This window comes from Oreochromis niloticus, linkage group LG17 (assembly GCF_001858045.2).
Source record: "Oreochromis niloticus isolate F11D_XX linkage group LG17, O_niloticus_UMD_NMBU, whole genome shotgun sequence".
NCBI classification, from domain to species: domain Eukaryota; kingdom Metazoa; phylum Chordata; class Actinopteri; order Cichliformes; family Cichlidae; genus Oreochromis; species Oreochromis niloticus.
In genome coordinates this window covers 37,704,423-37,727,386 of record NC_031981.2, presented here as the reverse complement: position 1 = coordinate 37,727,386, position 22,964 = coordinate 37,704,423, and the positions used below count along the sequence as shown (strand labels likewise).

At 44.2% G+C, this 22,964-nt stretch overlaps 1 protein-coding gene across 3 annotated transcripts in view; it reads right to left on the bottom strand.

The window, feature by feature from the left end:
- Nucleotides 1–826: 826 nt before the first annotated feature.
- The window catches only part of net1 (neuroepithelial cell transforming 1), a 36,934-nt gene continuing 14,796 nt past the window's right edge, over nt 827–22,964 (bottom strand). For 2 of the 3 annotated variants that reach the window (XM_005475591.4, XM_025899780.1), the window contains exons 3-10: nt 4,404–4,511; nt 4,142–4,306; nt 3,849–3,911; nt 3,451–3,624; nt 3,094–3,351; nt 2,838–3,008; nt 2,507–2,693; nt 827–2,420 (exon numbers count right to left, since the gene is read on the bottom strand). In XM_005475591.4, the coding sequence (XP_005475648.1) occupies nt 1,990–2,420; nt 2,507–2,693; nt 2,838–3,008; nt 3,094–3,351; nt 3,451–3,624; nt 3,849–3,911; nt 4,142–4,306; nt 4,404–4,511 (1,557 nt within the window). In that variant the 3' untranslated portion in view covers nt 827–1,989. Of the gene's footprint in view, nt 2,421–2,506; nt 2,694–2,837; nt 3,009–3,093; nt 3,352–3,450; nt 3,625–3,848; nt 3,912–4,141; nt 4,307–4,403; nt 4,512–6,697; nt 7,020–22,964 lie in introns of those variants that run through there. The other variant, XM_003449760.5, reaches the window with a different exon arrangement.

Here is a 22,964-nt window from a genome sequence, read left to right as displayed (position 1 = left end):
TTTAGACTGAGATAAAAAACAAATGTAGAGCCTGGTGAGGGCTGCTGCTCGTGGATCACAAGTTAACCCTAACCCTGTTAGTACAGATACTAGATATGAAAAATATATATATGCTAAATATACTTTACTATATGAATTAATTCATCCTGTCCCATTGAGACGGTCATCTGTCTCACCTGTCACCTGTGTGGGGGGCTAAACTGGCTCTCTTCATGTTGTAGGTTACATCCCCTGGTCTACACACGTATCCTGACCATGAAGCTCGGTATTAAAACTAGCAGACACTTTAGCAGAGCCGATGTATTTATTCAAGTCTGGAAATGTAGCGGCCAGTTGGCTTGGCTTATTCTGAAAACTAGAAGCAGTTTAGCTTTGCTTGATTCAAAGACGTGTGGTTGTCTTAGTTTAGTATGAAATCCAGGAGCTTGTTGTCTTTGCTCAACTTGAAAACTAGCAGCCACTTGTACCTGTTTATTTTGAAAGCTTACTTTAAAACTAGCCAGTCAGTTTTGTTAAACAGGAAGTTATCTTATTTTGAAAACTGTCCATAGAGTTTTGACAGTTGTGCTTTAGCTTTAGTTTTTCTTTGTTTTGAAATAAAGCCCAGACTGTCTTCAGCAGCCTGTGTGTTTGGTGCTTGAGACTTGGACAGTTTTCCCTTTCCCATTTTTGGCAAGTGAAGCTAATGAGCTGCAGCCAATAGCTTTATATTTAGCAGCAGCTCTATCGTCTTGTCTGGCTTGGCAGGAGAGCGAATAAGTGCTTTTCCTAAAAGCTCGAGTTCATGTTTCAAACAAAGTGAATAATAAAGACATGGAGTCAAAGGTTCAGGTGCAAATCTTACACAGATCTTTATTGTTCTTTTAATTACATCAAATTGCTGTTCCACTCGTTTACATCTCAACAACCAACTAAATCCTGTAGTCACTTTCCAAATCCTTCCTCATCTGCCTTCCCCTACGTACAGTTTCTTTTTATTTCTTTCCTTCCATGAGCAACATTCCCCATCCACCTGAGCAGATGATGGGAGTTACACATGCCACACTGACCGTTTCACTTCCTAAACGTTCTCGTCTTCGTTCTCTTCTGCCTTCAACAACTTTCATCGTCACTCAGTCCCCTCCCTCGGGACAGTTGCATACATCATCCACAACTAAAGCTCCATGCAAGATCCTACACTGAAAAGTCATCCGCCTCATTCTCAGGAATCAGCTTTTTAAGAAACCAACGTGGCTCAGTTCAAAATTTTGTCTTAAACAAAACTCATCATCTCTTCTGCGATATGATTTCAACACGGTTTATTGCTGACGTCTCATCTGTTCTGGAATTAAATTAATGCCTCTGTAGTAAATAAAATAAAATAATGTCTGGCTTCTAGCATCTGGTATTTAAGGAATGTATAAAAATAAGACATCTTCTGATGAGTGTAAAAACCCGACTCTAACAGAAATCTGTTTGTGTGGTACACCTCACCATTTTGGGGGTTTTGCTTTTTGTCTTTCACCTTGACATCAGCAAATGTTCAAAAACCTGCCCTAACAGCTAAAACTCTGCTGCTTTACAATACCTAAAAAAATACTAGGATAGATTTGAAAATATAAAAGTGTAAAACTTTTATTATCCCCCAAAGAAAGGTCTAAATAAATGCTTAAATATGAACTTAATAGTAAACAGGATCTGATGCACCAACTCTTTCTTCAAGAACTCAGCAAACTGGCCACACCGAGTGTGAACCGCGGGTTTACTTCTTGTCGTGCTTCCCTTTTAGAGCTGCGCAAACCGCGTGCACCTCTCCAGAATACTGTGTCTCTATGGGATGCACTTGGATGGAGGAGTAAGGTAAATAGCTGCCAAGGAGGACAGTAACAGAACACTGCTGTAATAACACGCACGCAGACACTCATAAATACAAGTCCCAAGCTTCTCCGTGCTGTTTTATGTACAGGAAAAACAAAAAGGTCCATCCACGTTCTCTCCCAACGCTCCGCCTCACACCATCGTCTCTTTTCTCTTCCCTAAAGAACACAGAGCCTTCTTGTCCTTTTTGGTTTTATGTGTCGTGGGTGAGGATGACGGCGATGACACGGACGTTGTGGACGACGATGAGGAGCGAGGCGAAGGGGACATCGTGGTGGGGCTGTTGCACAGTGAGGCGGGGGCCGACTGAGAGCCTGGCTGCGGGTAGTTCTCGTCTGTTTCCTCCATGTGGCTGATGGCAGAAACGGAGGAAGGGCGGCGCTTGGAACGGACGCTGCCTGTGGGCGGGCTGGGGGTGGAGGGCTCGCTCAGAGGCCGGTGGACGGAAATGGCACTACGGAGGCAGTTGAGCCACTGCTGCTTGTGGAAGACGTCGTTGACCTGCAGAGTGTGTGACTGTGCCTGGCTCAGGTCTTGGGAACGTACCCGGAAAATGTTCTTGGCTGCAGAGAAAGCAGAGAGTGTCATTAGGAACGGGGGGAAAACGCTGCTCAGGCTACTAGCGGACACTTTCTGAGACGAGCCTTACCTTTGTCTGCATTGCTGAAAGCTCCTCTGAAAGAGCCGCCCATTCTGACATCGCCATCTTGCAGGTCCTCCAGCAGCAGATCCTGCACTGCGATTGGCTGCCGGTACACCTGGAAGCACTGGCGCTCGTTCCTGGTGACGGGGCGGGTCAGGATCAGCAGGTCGGTGAACAGGAACACGTGCAGCTTCTGAAAGAATTTCCAGGAAAAACAGAAACTTTCAAACCAGAGCATCATCAGAGCACATAGCCCGCCCCATGTGGGATGGCAGCCTCGTGTTAACGTGCAAAGAGAAGCACCGAAGGACGACTTGGAAGTGTGCGCCGTGCTCACCGTGCCGCTCTTGCTGCGCAGCTCCCCGTGACACAGAAGACTCTTGCACTGTTCGATGCGAGCGTCCCTCTGCCTGTCGTCCAGATACTCCAGCTTGTCGATGTAGTACTGGCACTCAGACTCCCCCTTCTTCATGTTGATGTCAGACAAAACTCCCTGGATGACAGTGATCTGAACACACAAGCAGCCTAATTATTACTTGGGAGAGGCACTATGATGAATCAGTGTGTTGAACCCGTTTGTCTCCTGGACTTACAGCTTTCTGCAGGCTGGCAGCATCGGGGTGTTCTGCTGGAGTGTGTTTCAGGATTTCTTTGAGCAGTAGAGGGTACTTGACCAGGCGGGATCTGGGAATGTCCAGGAAGCTCCAAAGGTCCAGTTTCCGACTGAAAGGTGACTCAAGGCACCGCTGCAGGAAGTCCTGCACACGTGGGTCTTGCTTCTTCTGGTCCAGCAGCGCCTTGGCTGCCAGCTGGTTACTGCAGTAGTCTTTGTAGGCATTGAGCCTGGGCAGCTGCAAAGGAAGGAGGGACTCTTTATCTAACTGCTAATTCAAAATACAATTTTACTAGCGTAAAAGCTTATGATGGCTCAAAAAGTCAGTGAAACTTACCCAGCTAATAAAGATTTGCCCAATCTGGCCCACAGTCCCATCTGGCCCCGTGGCTTTGGAGAGCTGGGCCAGAAGGTCCTCGTGCAGTGGGATGTAGGCATCCAAGTTGCCGAAAATGTGAGTAAGTTCCTCCTCCGACATAATGGACAGCTTCAGCATCGGGTCGTGGTACGCCTATGGATGGAGCACAGTGATCAGTAATATCTGGGCAGAGCTATGGGAGCAGCTACTAAAAATATCTTGGTCAACAGCTTTAGGGGTACAAAAAAAAGGCAGAGGAACAATTCCTGTCTTTTTATAGCTCCTGGCTGTGCTGCATTCAAAGCCTGCCAGACTTTGATTTAATCTGTTTGCTTTATATGTACTCCCTCTGCCTCAGAACTTTTAAAAGTACAAACCTTGCGTGCAAGCTGCAGGTCCTCAATCAGATCCTGTTCTCCACGAAACAGCTCAAATATGGCCTGAGGAATGGGAGGAGGCAGAGAGATGCTTCTTTAGTAAACACGTAAATCGGGTCGTCATTACATCGTAGCCTGAATCTAAGTGAGCTTATTAAGATGGCTGAATGGCTTCTAGTCCAACTTAAACCATTTGACACAAGGACATGTGAACTAGTCTAGTAAACATGTAGAATTGATCCCTGTCTGGACTCCTGAGCTCTGAACATGTGCGGCCCAGTGTTGGTACTCACCTCTTGCCTCTTGATCTCTTTGGTGGAGAAAGTTCCTTTCTGGTGGATGTCTAACATCTCTGACCACAAGGTGCTGTTCCTCCTTTTAGGCGGTGTGGGGGCCGCTGGCTTGCTGCAAGGCTTCTGGGGCACGCCCGGCGACTTGCCATCGCCCCGGAAAGAGGCCTTCAGAAAGAAGGAACACCACATGTCAGACATGTTGAAAGAGGTGTCCCTGTCCCCCCAATGCGTTGTGTTTCTATCGGACGCCGTGAGAGCTTACCTGGATGGTTTGGCCGAAGCGCCGGACGGCCCCATTCTTTACCGGAGAAATGAGGTTGGCTAGCGACGTCACCCTGCCGAGAGAACGGACACGCTTGTTGCTGGGTTCCTGCAGGAGGCAAAAACAGAAGGGGAGGTTAATCATGCAGTTATTCTATCATAGCTCATGTATGAAAAAACCCTGAAGTCTGAGAGATGCAGATCAAAATGAATCGATCAGTAACTGTGACACCTCAGCAAAGACTTCCTTGTGACAAAACACATCAAGTCAGGTCATAAATCCTGGTTATGAACTCTAGTCCCTCCTTTAAGACGAGGAGCTGGAGCCGAGGTCAAGCCGCAGGCAGACAGCCTGGCGGAGCAGCAGATACTAAGGAGGAGGAAGCACTTCCAGCAGCTGTTGGCTCCATCATGTGAAGAGCCCTGAGCCAGGCCAGCCCACTGAGCACAAAGACCCTCTCTCACTGCTGATCTGGAGGGGAAGGGGGTCTGGAGGAATGCCTGGAATGCACGAGACCGTGCTTCTCAGCTGTTCAGTGTCTCTAATCTGCTACTATCTGCTCTGACAAGAGCGAAAACTCAAGTACAGAGTGGATCTGCTCCATCGCTCAAAGTGTGGTAAACGATTCCTGATTTAGGGATGGAGCTGCGTGGCAGTGTGCCGCTGCTACGAGTAGGAAAAGGAGCAGCAGTCAGGAACACAGCAAAGTGTTTACACAGTGCAGCGCTGCATGGGGCGCACCACAGAATTTATGGCTGCGAGTTCAAACAGGCTCTTCAACGAGCCTTGCGTGAGAGAGTACTACACCTGGGGCAGGTGACCCCTCCCCCCCCAAAAGGGTGATGATTCCACAGGCACGATTTGCATTTTCTTTTGCAGTGTAACATCTTAACATGACAGTAATGAAGTTCTGCCCTCTGAAGATGAAACACATCGCTGGCAGAAGCTGCTTGTGTTCCCCTGACGCACACCAAATGAGATTTTGTCCTGGCTCAGCAAATGTGGGAAACAGTGCAGCCATTGAGGCTCCGGTCTCTGCGGACGCAGCTGTGGAACAGATCCCCTCAGTCTGCTGTGGCCTGAGAGCTGCCGTGGCTGCGGTGCAGTCGAGTGTGGTCAGGATCTCCACGAACTTAGCAAGCCCTCGAGTGGCGGGGGCCACATGACAACTGCTTTCCTTTGTAACTTATCTGTGGTTACCAGACTTGCCTCCCTCTAAGTTTTGACCAGTTCATATCTGTGGACAAATAAGTAGTAACAAGTAGTTTTTTGTGTGTTTTTGGGGGGGAGGGGGAAATAGTGGAAAAGCGTAGTGGCCATGAAGCGCTGCGGACCAGGGTAATGACAGGCCACTCATCCTGCTCTTTGTATATCAGCAGTTAAACAGGGAATGCTGCTATTCCTGGCAGTCCTGTGGCATTACAGCGAGTCAGGCTGGAAACCATTCAGATCTGGGCTTAGTCAGTCCAACCCTCCAGACACAATATACATGCAGCCTCCTTCAACTTTCAACCTCAAACTTTTCTCAGCTCCCTCCCTGTGCTTCCTCTTTGATGTAACCTCATGTGTGCCAGATGTGTCCCTGTGATTACAGCTTAGAAATGATGGAAAAAAGAACAGGCACACTATAAATCAAAGGATGGAGGTCATTAGAAAGTCAGCACAGAGTGAAAATACAGGGTTTTACTGCAAGAAAGGAGTGTTTGCAGACTTGTCTTTTACAAAGAGATTTACTGTCAGTGAAGCCACACGGCCTCTTCCAACAGAATCCTCAAAAGGGGGGAAATACACAGACAACACCTGGGTTTCCTACGATATCTGCTGGTTTCATTTTAAAAGGCATTACCTTTTGAATGCTTAGTTGTTTACTGAGACCCTACCCCCTGCTGTTTCACTGTTCCTGTGCTCCTCTGTCTGCTGACTATGGACCTGATCTCCCATTTCCCACTGAGACTGATACACAGCTGTGGGTAGGGGAAGTCGTTACTGTTCACAACTAGAAAAGGTGCAATGTAGTCCAATGATTAACTTTGACAGTATCTTAAGCATTGTTCCAAGTGCCCTGGAACAAAGGTCAAAGTCTCTCTGCACGCACACACGCACACACACACGCACGCACACACGCACACACACACACACACACGCACACACACACACACACTGTGTACCTACGTGAGATAAAAACCAGGGTTAGGTGCTGACTGACTCACAGTGTGATACCTAACACCACAGTATGACTTCATTTCAAGCAGCTCTGGTCAAACATTTACAGACTAAAGTTTCAGCCATCTCACCTCTAACTCCTTGTTGGCCTGGTTCTGGCAGTCTATCACTTGCAGAGTCCGTTTGATAGGCACCAAGCTACCCACTTCACCGTAAGTCACCATATCTTTCAGTAAAAACACAGTATCCTTGTAATCCTCACGAGTTGGCTTCAAGTAATCCACACCAGAGAGAAAAAAGGTGGAATAAAATCAAGAGTTATAAGCACGTAAAAAGACGAAATAGATACACCTTCTCCTTGTTTGGCTTTTTCTCTTGCGGCATGGGGCTCTCTCTGAGATCTGCCCTCACACTCACGCTCTAAACTTTGGTCTGAGGCAGAGAGAGGAGGGGAGGACTATATATGCAGGGGAGGAGCGAGGAGGGACAGAGGGACGGGTCTACCTGAGGGAACAGAATGCTTTTATTGTGACTAAATACACAGCATCTCCTACAGACACATAGCTGCCCGCATGCTTTGCTGCTCCACCTCCATCGAGTCAAAATACTATGAAATTTAAAGATGATGTGCAAACGTTACTGTTAAGTGTAGTGGACACACAGTTCACACGATGGAAAACCATCATAGGCAGCAGGTCCATAAGACGGGCTAGTTTCTGGAATTCAGTCAATGGAGCCTGAATTCGTTGAATTAAAGACACATTTCTACATAAACATTACTGGAAAGTAGTTACAGCTTTTATCAGTATGTTTACTGATCCAGGATTTGCTACATCTGTAGATCACATAATAGCATTACTTAATCATAAAAGGTACCTAGTGACAAATCATTTGTTACATTCTTGTATATTTAGTTCAGATTTCTGATTTTACTTTTAAGTCCAAAGTTAACTGAACAATAGAGCCAGGATCTGTGCAACGGGGCTCATTAATAACACTGCTCTGCACATACATTAGCTGAACAACTGATGGACACACTGACTCAGAGACATTGTTTCTTTTTACCAAATTCATCACGATAAGGGCCAGAGGCAGGAAATACTGCTGGCTGATTTCTGCATGTTATCCCATCAGTCTTGAGCTCCTTGTACCTTCAGTCATCTACAGGACAGAGGCTCTTATCATGTGAAGACAGTTTGATGAAGGGCTGAAAGACTTTACTGTGATAAAGATTTATTATTTTACCGCACAGAGAGAGGATGAGAGTAAAAAGATAACAAAACATTGGTATCCTTGTTATTTTAAATATCTGTTTCAACCATTGCTGCTAACTGATAGAAACAATGACAATCAATACAGTTCTCAGTTTTCAGTGCTAATCATTAGAAATGGAAACATTAAAAACCTAAAAAGGAAAAAAAAGTTGCTTTCAGAAGTGTCACATGTAGCTAGTTTGCGTCACTAAATCAAACAGTATAAACACTGTTTTAGTTACAGTTTCAATGTCACAGGAATGTCTTAATTAAAGTCTTAATTAAGTAATTAAACACATTAAAAAGTCGTACAGTTGGTTGTACTTAGCTTTCCATCAAGTGCCACAAAAGCTGAAACTAACTGACTTGCTTTGATTAATGGATTTCAATCAACAAACTATTAAGGGGGGCAGTGGTTTCTGCTTGTGGCTTGAAAGTCTTCCTATCAGTCTCATCAGCTGAACTGGAACTGAGGAGATGGTCAATTTGAATATCAATAGCAGGGAGCATTGTGACACAGTCAGCCAGATGTTTGAACAGAAACCTGGAGCAGCACTGGGGTGGGGGTGGAGGTGGGGGACCGCTGCAGCTCATATGTTGATTGCTCTAATTAAGGGAGGGGGTGGCAACATGCTGCCAGTTTCAGTAAGGACAAAAGAACTAAGCAGAAGTCAAACACGAGGCTAAATGCACATCTAAAATGGACATTTTATCAGACAGGCAAACACGGATGAAGGACAACCACACGTGAAGCCTGTGTTTTCCTGGCCAAATGGACTCTGCTCCGGTTCATCCGCCTGGGTCAACACGGAGGTGTGAAACCAATCACAAGCTTCATGCACCAGACGTCAGATGTTAACACTTGGTCTTTGGGTTTGTTGACGCAGCAGTCAGAAGTCTGATGACCCCTCCAACCAAAGAGGAGTATGATCATGTACCGAGTAACTTCAGTCTCAGGCTAAAAATGAGAGTTTATATTGTCACATATAGTTTATATGGCAAAGCACAGAGAAAACTATGCAGACCGAAGAGTCACGCAGGCTCTAATAAAGCCTGTCTGTGTGTAGTCTGTGTGGCTGTGGCAGACACTGTGTGCAGTCCTGCTGTTACTCACTCTTACAGGGAGACCTCGGCTGAATCAGCTGAACGTCTGGTCCAGACCCCGTAAACACAACATCAGACTGAGCTGCAGCTGGAGTATAGTGGTGACTCCCAAAACACACCCACACGGCCTGTCTGAGCGCAGCCCGCTGAGTCGTGCAGCAGCGTGTGTAATGCACTGCTCTGCAGACTTTCACCTTTGTCTAACCTATGTCGTGCCAGGGACAGACAACCCCGAGGCCTGAAGAGGCTGAGCTCAACCTGTACTTCACAGCAGCAGCTGTGAGTGCAGAGCACACAGAGCCTAATTACAGCTTTCAGAAAGGCATAAAGCAGCCAGCTCCAGGCAGAGAAATACTGCTGAGTGATTCAAAGTAAGGGAACAGGGGGGAGGGTACTGCTGCCCTCTGCTGATGGAATAGAAAGCGAGTGTTTCATGATTCTGTGGCAAACTGGAGGCATGAACACGTCCCCCAAAAATGTATTCCCTACATGGAAAAATAACCTTACATGCTTCTGTCCATTCCTTTGTCTTTTGCTGTTTTTGCACACTTGCACTTTATGCAGTCCTGTGTAGATTGTCTGTCACATGTGGCGCCATGGTCTTAGAGGAACACTGTGTCTTTTCACTGTACTGCACATGGTTGGAATGACAATAAAGCCAGTTGACTTGACTAAACTACAGTTTTGGGGGGTTTTATGTAAAGTATCCTTATAGTTTCAGAAACCTGCAGATAACTCACTTTAGAAAGAGTGTTTACAGTTCCAGTCCTATTTTTCAGCTGAAGCTTTAGTTAAACACAGAGGACGTTTTGTCCAGTCCTCTAACACAGTCAACACATTCATTATGTAAAGTCATCACACGATTCTGCTGCCTGTTTTCAACGATGCCACAAAAATGCTGGGACTCTATTTTAAACCCCGATAGTTCAAACTACTTGAAACATGTTATGATTGATGTTGAAAGTGATGTGTTGTTGCTCATCTTTTATGCCAGTGTTAGAGTTTTCGTGTCTGCATGGGTCCGCTCGGGCTAAAGTAGCTGATCCTTAGAGGGTGAATGCGGATAACTGTGCCAGTATTGTACATATATATACATATAGATACATATTGGATGTAACTATCCAACCATGTCCTCGAGGTGGACTCCAAGCAGACATGATGAGATGTGGTACTTGCAAATGTCCCATTCTGCAAGCAAGTATAATCCCAGGACCCTTATGTGAAAATGTCAAACATTATAAAGCAAGTCTAATACAAGGTACAAAAAAAGACATTTCCTTTGTCATTATAACTGGATGCTTCTCAAAGTAAAGGTTACTGGTGCTGGGACTTGCAGCTGAGGGTGGCAGCTCTCTGTCTTCTAATCCTCGCCTCCACTAATTGGATTCGTTGACTAGACCTCTGGAGCATTTTTTAAAAGTCAATAACTTGACCTTCTGCATGGTCCAGACCATCCAAGAGGTTTGCCTTTCAGTTTTGGTCAAATTAAACTCCAGTATTTTATTAGTCTAATCCTAGTAATTGGCATGTATTTGTCTGTCTTGTGCACCTATACAATCTTGCTAGCTTTAGCTAGTGACTGACCACACTGTTGTTCGTACATAGGCAGGTCACAGGCTACAGTTAAAGCTTTTAAAACACAGAATTCAAAACCAACGGAGGACGTCACAGTGGATACATCAGCTGTGAGCAGAGCAAGGTTGCAGACTGAAAAGCCAGCACCTAAATGCTGTCAGTGTTTGGACTGAGACGAAGAAACACCGTAAACTTAGCCAGGCATCCAGACCCACAAGGCTTCAATCAATGGCTTGATATCAAAAATATGCCATGGAAGTATTCACTGAAATGATACAATTCCTCCATGGCTGCCTGGATCTGTCGGAGGTTTCTTCCTGTTAAAAGGGAGTTTTTCCTTCCCACTGTCGCCAACTGCTGGCTCACAGGGGGTCATATGATTGTTGGGTTTTCTCTGTATTATTGTAGGATCTTTACCTTACAGTATAAAGCACTGTGAGGTGACTGTCATTGAGATTTGGTGCTGTATAAAAAATTTGAATTGAAATTGATCTATAATAGTGACAACTGCATCTGTTGTAAACAAACCCCTGAATACTATTTACGTTAGACGTGTCTGCTCTGAGGACAGAAAGTCTAATTACCTTCACTCTTTGGAAGATACAGAGATCGAAAAGAAGCAAACAGTGATATAATTACACAACAGGGTGTAGGAACAATGAAAAGCACAGTTCCCAAACCAGACTGGCATCCTCAGGTTACTTTTTTAAAGGTTTGTTTTGACATTGTTCACACCCAAAGCAGACCGGGTTGCTACCAAACACAGCAACGTGACTAAGACTGAGTGAAACCTCCAACGCTTCGTCAATAGAACAAACTGAGACGCTGACAGAACAAACTAATGGAGAAAAACATGTCAAGTTCATATTGAGACGTCTGTCACAGAAACATTTTTCACGTAAGGACAAACAGATATTTTTAGGAAACACATGATTTGTGCACCCTGAAGTGCTTCCTCTGACCTCAAAGTGTCAAACGCTGCACTTTCTCATTTTCAGGAAATCAGAGTTTACAAAGCGAAATGAACAGAAGTGATAGGAAAACTATTGTGACAACTTTCAGAATGAAAGCAACTCATGCAAAGTGAAAGGGCAGGACTGGGCTTGTGTAGGGTGAAGCCTTCCACCTAAGTGGCTTAGTCAGACTCACAGGGGAGAGCTTGACAGGAAGCATGGAGGTGTTAACATTCTGGAGAAGAGTTGGCTGATATGATGTACACCATTAACATCTCTGCGGGCACATTCTTCCACAAGATTAGTTGTACTGATATCCGTAAATGGAGAATATTAAAGAGAATAGATACTTTAGGGCAATTTTGGATTAGATGAAATATTTCTAAACAAGTGTAACAAACAAAAGACAGTTAGAGGCATTATCATCCTGTACGAGACCATTTCAACAAATGTGATGCAGTGTGCAAAAAGCTGGCGCAGACTGAGAATAGCCAAGCAATAACGCAATCAACTTTCCAGCATTTGTTATCTTAACGTATCAGGACATGATAAGAACAATCTGGTCCTTAGCAACACTTACTTCACGAACGCTACAAAACACTGAAAATTTATAGCTTCAGGTTTTTAAGTGGTGAGCATGAACAGCCTATAGGGCGCCACCTGGCCAGTCAGCCAGGGAAATATGCCTCTTTCATAATGCTGGCAATATTTGCATCTGTAGCCTGTGGAAACAACGCTGTGTGGAACGTGACTGTCGAACAAAGCTTGTTTTTACCATTAGTTTCATCATTTAGAAACATACTAAAACCATCTATTTGCACAGTCAGTTTGATATCTTCAAGTTAGAAATTCATACATAAATGAAATCTGCTTATTAAATCCATCTCTCCTCTTCTGCTTATCCATGGCAGGGTCACTGGGGGGCAAGAGGCAGGGTACACCCTGGACAGGTCACCAGTCTGTCGCAGATACAATCATTTGCACCTATGGGTAATTTAGGGTTACCCATTAACCTAACCCCACTAACTAACTTTGGCCTGTGGGAGGAAGCCAGAGGACCCGGGGAGTACGACAACCCACACAAACACGGGGAGAACACACAAACTCCGGCCTGATGGTGGAATTGAACTCAGGACCTTCCTGCTGTCAGGCAACAGTGCTAACCGCCATGCTGCTCCCAGCTTTCCACCTAGTTTGGTTTCTGCATGCTTTGTCACAAATTTAGACTGATTTGCAGTGATCCTTCCATCTAATGGTGAGATTTATTAATGTGGTGGTAAACTGACTGTCCACGAATATGAGCACTTTTTGGGGATTACACTGCCATCAGGCCCAAACTGTGAAAGTTTTGCCTAAAGTCTTTATTACACACAAACTCACTGCAACAAATCCATGACTGTGAAAAGGAGTCTCATGGTGCTGAAACTAGAGGGCCGCTTTAGCTCATCTGGCAGTTTGACCCCTGAACCCTGACGTGTTCGTCAGAGTATGAATGTATGTGACTGTGCGTTAAATAAAAAGCACTGGACTGAAACACATGCTTATGAGGCATGTCATATATTTGAGTGCGCTATATAAGAACTAATTGATTTACCATGAAACACTGCAGACTTCTCCCACAACTCCACCCAGTGCTTCCTGCAGAAGTTCTCTGATGACTCTCCAATAGTCGGCCTCATCACTGATGGGGACGACAAGGAGTACAGAGGACTGACTCAAGACTTTGTGGACTGGTGCCAGCTGAACTACCTCCAGATCAATGCCAGTAAAACCAAGGAGCTGGTGGTAGACTTCTGCAGGCACAAACATCCTCCACTGCAACCACTGAACATCCAAGGTATGGACATCGAGGCTGTGGACAGCTACAGGTACCTTGGTGTTCATCTGAACAACAAACTGGACTGGACTCATAACTCAGACGCCCTCTACAGGAAAGGGCAGAGCAGACTGTACCTGCTGCGGAGACTCAGGTCGTTTGGAGTGGAGGGCCCACTCCTGAAGACCTTCTATGACTCTGTGGTGGCCTCAGCCATCTTCTATGGTGTGGTCTGCTGGGGCGGCAGCATCTCTGCTGGGGACAGGAAGAGACTGAACAGGCTGATCCGAAGGGCCAGCTCTGTTCTAGGATGCCCTCTGGACCCAGTGGAGGTGGTGAGTGACAGGAGAATGGTGGCTAAGCTGTCATCCCTGATGGACAACATCTCCCACCCCATGCAGGAGACTCTGACAGCACTGAGCAGCTCCTTCAGTGGCTGCGGCACCCACGGTGTGGGACGGAGAGACTTCGCAGGTCTTTCCTCCCCACTGCTGTCAGACTCCACAACAAAGACTTCAACTGATCGAACACACACATGTGCAATAAGACTGCTATATGTGCAATTCTTCTTCTGACGAAGTTGTGTTTTTGTATTTTCCTACTCAGTTGTATATAGTATTTGTATTTCTATTTTATTCTATTGTATATGGTATTTTATTTTATTGTATTTTATTGCTTTCCAGTGTTTTCTAATTTCTGCTACATAACTTTGCACTTTGCTGTAACAAAACAAATTTCCCACCTGTGGGACTAATAAAGGTCATCTTATCTTAAACTCTTCCATGACTAAACCTTGAATTGTAACCAAACTGTACCTGTAACATTGTGTCTAGCAGCCTAACCTACACCTACGTGTGGCTGTTGTTGTTACCATATTTTTCAGTTTGGTGTGCCCTGTGAGCCAAGTGTTTACTGTTGAGTTAAGCCAGAGACACACCTGAAAAACAGCTGAAACCTGCAAAGACAAGATGAGCCACACTCAAACAAAACTCCTCCACCAACAGAGTTTAGCACTTGCACACTTTTTTCTCCAGACAGAGCCAAAGGGCAGCCTCGTGTCAGCAGCCACATGATTGGCTAAAACAACTGCCCCTGTATGTGGAGCAGACGGTGCGGGGATTAGGCTGCACTGGAAACTGGCTCAGGTAGAAAAGAAAAGAAAGTCAGAGCACAATAAAGAGTGCCTTCCTCTGATTTGTATCAAGGAGTGGCCCTGGGGACTCTCGGCAACACTATCAGCTTTGTTTAGCCAAATCAGAGCAACTGATCTGACAGGTTACAGAAGTCCAGGCTGTGCGTCTCTGCCTGTCCCTCTCACGTGGGCGCAGGACTAGAGCGACCCGGAGGGCCACAGAGAAGATGTAAATAAACTGTTTGGTCAATCAGTGCCACCCTCCTCGTCAAAGACAGGCTTTTAAAACCAAATTATTCAAAGACAGACATGAAGGAAAATACCCCTGAGGTTATTACACAATGATCCCACATGCAAACAGCACTGACAGATCTTTGTGTGCACATGAGTAGGAGCGCTCATTTAACACCCACACACCCACTGAGGTGTATTTTCCAACCGAGCCTGTCCGGCCTGTCAGATCTCAGCATCGTGAAACCTGCTTTGGTGTAACAGTTGACTTCACCAAACAAACAAGCCTGTAGATGTCTTCTAAAGATAAGCTCAGTCATTTTAATGATATGCTCTGTAGAAATACAAGCAGCACAATTATTAAGACAATGCAAGAGACCAGGACCCTGTTCAGAAAGCAGGTTCACCAAGCTGAAGCTAACGGCTCCAAGCTAACGGGGAACAACAGGAAATTACTGTGAAATAATAATAAACGTGAGATGTAATCATCATCTTCCTCCTCCGTGCTCATATTAGGCATAAAAATGAAAAACTTGTATTTCGATGTTTGCACAAAACATAAACTGCAGATGAATTTGCTCCACTCTGTGCTTGTGTTTAAGTCCCAAAGCTTCAGGTCACCAGCAGGAGAGGAGTCGGAAGGAAAGTGTGTTGAGGAAAAACCTGCCAGCAAGTACAGAGATGTACTACGAAGTGAGATTAATGGATTAGCGAGCCGTCAGTGTTCTGTGTCACGAAAGTGGCTCTCTATTTACCTGCCTAAGTCACCATGGTAACTTAGACTGAACACATAATCTGGTCCAGAGCAGCTTATGTTCAGAGTTTCGGTTTAGAAACATGTGGAATCACCAGCTTCTCATTGATTCTTTATTACAGGCACACTACAGCTTCTCTGATGGAGGTACAGCTTTTCACGTAGAAAGTAGTGATCGGACTTTTAGGGGATTTTCAGCACGGTGTGTGTCATGGTGTAAATTGTGTAATGAAGTTGGTGCGTTATTCGTTAGCCTTAATGTGAAAAGTTTCAGTTTTTCTTCGTGACTGGGTTTAACGTTTCAAACTGGTTTGACACGTTCATGTTATTTTTCCTCAAGTTCTTTTTCTCCCTTACAGTACAAATGATGCTAAACCCTGTTTGCTGTTCGTGTGGCCGAGTCCTGTAAACTGCATGAACTCTGCTCTGGGCAGAGCACAGCCTGGATCGACACGTAAACCAGCTGATGCTGAATGATCACCGATGAATGAAAACTATTTGTCTGTACAGTCGTTTGAATATTGTTTGATTCTGCTTTAATGACAGGGCCATGTAAACCTAGCAGTAGCTCTGTTTAACTTCAGTTATGCAGATAAATTCTTGGCTAAGTGTAATTAAGAGCGACAATAACGATGCAGAGGTAGGCCCAACTTCTACAGGTGCAAACTGAGGAGCAAACTTGTGATGTGAGTATAAATCAAAAGTAAAAATGTAATCTGAAGTTAAATGCACTCAAGTCATGATGAAATGAAAGTATTTGGTGGAGTTGGTATTTACCTACTTTATCTACTTTTACCATCCTAACGGTGGTTTGTTTTGTTTTCGTTTGTTACAGTCAGCGATACAGCCTGCTGGTGTAAATAGCAGCACTTTTAAGCTCATTTCTTATATGTGTATGTAAAGCACAATCTAAGGAATCATTTCTGTTTTCAGAGAACAAGTGGCTCTCTGCCACAGAGCACGCCTGGACACCAGCTTCCACCACAGCAAATTAACTTTGATTTAGTTTTTCTTGTTATCAAAGCAGCTCTAATTTCTGTGGCATTTTACTGATTCTCAAAGTTCAAGTGATTAGGTGTTAACAGGAAAGTTCAGCATGCCACTGTGTCATCGAGCGTCACTATTGTTCACAGTGTGAGGAACCACATTGCAAATGAACACTTGTACCCAAGTCGTATACATGGAGGGCATGTCCCCTGTTTGATCCTACAGCTGGGTCCCCGCCCTCACTGCAGTCTATAGGAGAAGTTAAACCGTCCGAGCACAATCAAAAACTTCTCAACATGCAGGTTACATTTTCTTTGCCTTGCGATGAAACACAGACCCTTGTTTGGATGCCATAATCACAGTATCAATATAAGGCCTCACATATATCAGCTCTCTGGGGGGAGATTGCTGAAATGATTTGACTGGACATGAGGGAAGGACGAACTTGAGGGACAGATGTGGCTGCTCGGGTCCCCACAAAAGCGTGGGTCCCACCTGAGTGGGGAAAAAGTCTCAGTGTTTTATTTGTTTCCATCTTTGCCACAAGGTAATGAACACATAACTAAAAACAACACTGTCGCCCAGTTCTGTAGGTTACATCGTAGACTCTACAATGATTCACAGCAAGTCTACAACAGCTGATCACGTATGCACTCTGCCCCTGTAGCTCTATTAAAGCTACAATACAGCCTGCTGCAGGGACACTGGGAGCAAGAGCGGGTTAAATACACAGCCGGGCACTTTAACACCTGCATGTGGGCTGTTAGGGCCTCATACTCGTCACATTTGTTGCTACACGCACTGCTGCTGCCTTGATCACACAGCCACAACCACCTCTACCTCGTATAGGAGGAGAAGTCAAAAGGTTTCTCCAGAAAGTCTCACATTTCAAACTACTGCAGCATCTCCCTCTGAATCTCTGAGATGTACCATAATCATGTTCAATATACTCATAACTTCAACCTGGCAACATCAGAGGTGTGCAACTGGCAGAAATACACAGACTTTGTCATCGGCAGGTATAATGGGCCCCGTAGAACAGTAGCCTGGCCTGTTGAGGCTGAGGGTTGTAAAAGCCTGACAGAGGAACGGTGGTCTGAGGAAGCCTGGGGCTCTGTTACTGTGCTCCATTAACCAGGACTGAGTGCTGCTGGATAAACATGCAGGACATCAAGACCTGATTGACCAGCGAGGTGAGGAGGGCCAAAATGGTCAGGGGTGGCTGACGAAGAATGGCCGAGCTGTGTGTGTGTGTGTGTGTGTGTGTGTGTGTGTTGGGTGGTTATGGCAGTGAGGGGCTTTTCCTCATGCTTGTTTTCCCACATCTGTAAAAATGTAACAGCTAACTGGTCAATGACTTCATCTATGCAGGTTTAAATATTTTTCAGCTTCCACAGCTCAGTTAGTCTTAATACAGTAACAAAATGTATGATTTGTTCAGAGTTGGTTGCATCTCATTAAGTAGCAACAAAACATTATGTAACTGTGGTTCAGTGCCCCAGCGGAGCCCAGCCGAGGAGTGTTTACTAAGGCAAAAAGCACTGGACAACAAAAACAATCGACACATGAAATGGCAGGAAGTGATCAATTATTAAAACTCTTGGGGTCTGTAGTGTGACGTAAGCTGATCAGACCTGGAATCAAACGCTTGAAAAGAAGACATTTCACTCTTTAGTTCAACATAAGCCTTTGCAGACAAGGACACAGGGTGAGATGTTGTCACTGAATGTTGTACTGTAGCTTGGCCTTTGGGGGGTAAATAAAGCATTAGACTAAATGATCACAATACAGTTACAGTCCCATTAAAACTTTGTTGGATACATTTTTCTTCTGTTCCTGAACACTTCTCTGTGCTGCTCCAGTTAATTACTGCACAGTAAAGTGCTGAGCTCTGACACACATCACCACATTACAACTGTATGTCCTAGTACACATTAAGTAACTGTCTGACTCCACATGTAGCCTCCACTGTCATTTGTTTTAAAACTGGTTTAACCTGACAGCTGAGGACTGTTATTGTTGCGGTTGTTTATTTGTATATTGTTATTTTATTGTATCAGCAAGCACCAATGAATGTATTGATTGTGTTTTAGAGTGGTTATGTAAATGACATCAATGCTGCATACGAGGCATTCTTAAATATTTATTTGGTTTTGTATGAAAATCACTGTCCACTGGTATTATATAAGCAAAAGAAAAAGAAAACTACTGGTAAACCATGGATAACAAAAGGACTAGAAAATGCATGTAAAAAGAAAAATAAACTGTATAGAGATTATATAAAACTTAGAACAAAGCCTGCTGAAATGAAATATAAAGTTTATAAAAATAAGTTAGTATTAATTATCAGAAAGGCTAAGAAAGAGTATTATAATAAATTTTTGATGCATTCTCAATCATCCAGGAAAGTAAATCTCCAAAAGTTGAATCTGTTCATCTGGACGTAGCATTTTGTGGGAGAAACGTTTCGTCACTCATCCAAGTGACTTCTTCAGTCTCAGCTGACTGCAGGTTTCCCCAAACCTTATAAACAGTACATTTGCACAATGACTGAAACCAGCCCACTGAAGGAACAATGGGCTGTGAGGTCAGTTCCTTAATCATAATTATGCAAATTCCCATGACCATTGATCAGCAATCACTGACCAAAACCCACTGATCAAAGAACACTGATCAATGGCCATGAGTACCATTCACAGAGAGTTGGGGAATGGCTGCAATCACAGCATTGTAAGATGGCGAAAGATGTACCCTTAGGCCCCCTCCTCGATTCAGAGATGGTCTTTCCCTTTTCACGTAAATGGCCTCCTTGACTCCACGCTCAAACCAGCGTTCTTCCCTGTCCAGGATGTGTACATCCTCATCGTTGAAAGAGTGTCCACTGGCCTGTAGGTGTAAATAAACTGCAGAGTCCTGGCCTGATGAGGTTGCTCTTCTGTGCTGTGCCATCCTCTTCGCTAGAGGTTGTTTGGTTTCCCCGATGTATAAATCCTGGCAATCCTCCTGGCACTTAACAGCGTACACTATGTTACTCTGTTTGTGTCGGGGGACCCGATCCTTGGGGTGGACCAGTTTTTGGCGCAGCGTGTTTTGGGGTTAAAAGCCACAGAGACCCGGTGTTTAGAAAAAATGCGTCTCAACTGTTCCGATACTCCTGACACATATGGGATCACTACAGGTTTTCGCCTGGGCAGCGGTTGTCCTTCTCTCCTGGATCGGCTGGAGCTTTCTTTAGGTGCCTTCCCAGCTTTGACAAAAGTCCAGCTGGGAAACCTTAGATACTGATCCGTATGCGTAGGTTTACGGTACCGTAAACCTACGCATACGGATCAGTATCTAAGGTTTGACTCTCATCATCCACTGGAGCACAAACTGGGTGTCATCAGGAAGTATTTATATCCTGGGTAATGTAAGATATATATTAGATTACAAGACAATGAGAATATTATATTTTTCATTGTTTCTACCCTATCTGAGTTATTGTGTTGAAGTATGGGGGAATACATACGTGACTAATATGAAACCATTATATTTATTACAGAAGAGAGCGATTCGAATTATGCATAATGTTAAATATAGAGAACACACTAATAGTTTGTTTATAAAATCGAAATTATTAAAACTAGAAGATATAGTGAAATTACAGACATTAATTATTATGTTTAGGGCAAAAAATAAAACACTACCTCTTAAGTTACAAAGTTTATTTGTATTGTGTTCAGAAAATGGGGACAGCAGAAGGAAGTTTTATTTTAAACATCGGTTTGCTCGAACCACACAAAGGCAAATGTGTCCAACAGTCATAGGCATAAGAAACTGGAATTCTCTCGATGATCATCTTAAGTGTTGTACAAATGTTTCTCACTTTAAAATCTGCTATAAGAATAAAATGATAAACCAATATGAAGAAGTTGAAAATAACAGAATTTAATTGTAGAAAAAATTATCCTTTTAGTGTGATATTTAGTGGTATTGCTCATTGTTGAGTATATTGTTCTGTTTGTTTTGTTTTGTTATGTGCAGAATATTGTCAGAGTGTAATTTTGGTTGCCTGCTTGTATTGTCACAGATAGGGGGCAGGTGTCATAAGAATTTATTCTTCTTCCTGCTCCTTTTCATGCATGGAAACAGTGTTACTTTAATTGTAAGGAAGGTTGTGTATGGGAAATGAATTACTGCTGTACCATGTGTGAAACAAAAAAATAAAAAATGAAAAATGAAAAAATGGTTTAGTCACTTCTTATTGTTGCAGACAGTGAAGGCGTTGCATGGAAACTCTGATTTTCTTGCTGCTTTTTGCATGCACCACTCGAGCGGTGACAGGCATTGAAGATTTTTGGCCAAGTGTGGATCGCTGTGCATGCGACGTGTGACACGTGGTGTTGGTTTTTAATACATTCCCCGCAGCACCAGTGCAGACTGTAGGCCACCACTTGATGAAGCCAACAGAACCACATCATCTGCAAAACGCAGAGATGAGATTCTGAGGCTACCAAAGTAGAAGTTTTACCACCTGGCTACGGCTCAAGATCAGTGACAAAGGCAGTTCTGGTGGAGTCCACCACAAACAAATCCTGCTTACTGCTGGCAATGCAGACCAAGCTCCTGCAGTGGTTATACAGGGATCGTGGCAACAGGCCAGAGACAACATACTCCTGAAGCACCCCCACGGGATACCCCAACGGGCTCAGCCGAAGGCTTTTTCCAGGTCCACAAAACACATGTAGACTGGTTAGGCACGCACCCTCAAATATTCTTGACAGGATAAAGAGCTGTCTAAGGACAGTCTAAGGTTCGACTAATCGATGAACTCTCCTGTCCAGCCCCCTGGCATAGACCTTCTCAGGAAGGCAAAGGAGCGTGATCCCCCTGTAGCTGCCCCCCCTTTTAAAGATGGGCATCACTACCCCAGATCTCCAAGCAAGTTTTCAAAACTTCACTGTTGTTTAAACAGTTTCTTTACTTACCTCTCGACATTATTATAAAGACCGGAGTGCTGGTCTGTTATGCTGCTGCCCATATGTTTTGCCTTGAGGCGACTTTTGTTGTGATTTGGCGCTATATAAATAAAATTGAATTGAATTGAATTGAATATGTTTAGCTGCTAGTGATGCAAGAGCCCATCTGCAGCAGTGTTGTGTGATGCTGTGTATCAGCAAGGTGAAAGCTCTGCATTTGCTCTGAACACACTATCAGTCAAGACAAAGCAGGAAATCAGAGAACTCAAATCTTATTTTCGGATTGGTGTAGAGCAGTTACGCATTGCTAAACATTCGAAGTGGCACGTTGGTGCTTTGTGTTTGTGTCCTGGTCATCATTCACGTAACAAAATGGAGAACAGAAAACAGAAGGAGACGGCAGAGATCTGCCATTGTTGTGTAAAACCTGCTACTTCAGTAAACTAATCTGCTAAATCTTTAAGGGACTTCACCGCAGTATAAAAGCAGGCAAACAGTGACCTCGAGTGACCTCTCTGCTCTTGAATAAAGTTTGTAAGAGTAAACATTCCCGGTACAGAGGATGGAAAACCAGCTATTATCAGAAACACTGCTGCTGTGGGAAATGTTGCACTGTTTGAATATTTTTAGAACTTTTTTCTTCCTGCAAAATATATTGTTTGATGTTTCTTATGTAATATGGGTTTGCACAAACAAAGCTGATTTAAGGTGACGAGCTAAAGTCTCACCCATCTTAAACAAAACACTCATCCACTTGGTAGTAGGCAACCAGCAGAGAGCTATTTTAGGAAAAGTATGTTTGGAGTTCAGCTAAAAAAGGCTTTATTTAGATTGCCTGAGAATGTGCCTGTGCTTCATTCGTACTCGGAATCTTCCTCTTGACCTGCAAGTGAGGGGAACGGGGGTAAAGATGAAAAGATGGATCTCACCTGTATCTCTCCTCCATCTTTACAGCTGTGCACCACGCTGTATTCACTACAATATTTCTGAGTGATCCAATCACACTTGAATATTTGCTTAAGTCACTCAAATTATAAACCACTCAGAGATTTCACTCAATCACTCAGAGATAGAGTTATGTGCGAAAGCCTCAAGGTGTTAGCATTCTTATCTAGACTGACCTAGATTCATCCTGCAGCAGGCGACAAAAGAAGAGATCCTGCCATAAAAGAACAAGAAGATAAAGGAGTCCTGTAACAAACAGACCACAGAGCCCTGATCTGAGTGTCTGGGATTAAATGAAGACAGCAGAGACACTGAGACAGCCCGAACCTACAGAAGAACTGTAACCACGAGTTCTTTAGATACATAGTAGCTCCACACACTGTCCAACTCACATCATTTTACTGAAGAGTTTTCAGGGCAGTTTTAGACTCTCAAGCTTTGCAGTGGTGTATATGGGCCCATTGCAGACACAGAGTTAACAGAAGTTGAGTAGTAGCAGGATCAAAAAAACATCAAAAGAAATATTGACACACAAACAAAAATGTTTTCTGTGTAAGTTGTTATCACTGTACAGGAGTGATAAGTGATAAAACTGTGAAAGACACCACACCCGTACCACACCCGCTTTCACGCATGTGATTAGAGGATCACCAGGGGGTCCTTTGTTCCCTCTTTGGGGGGACACTCCCA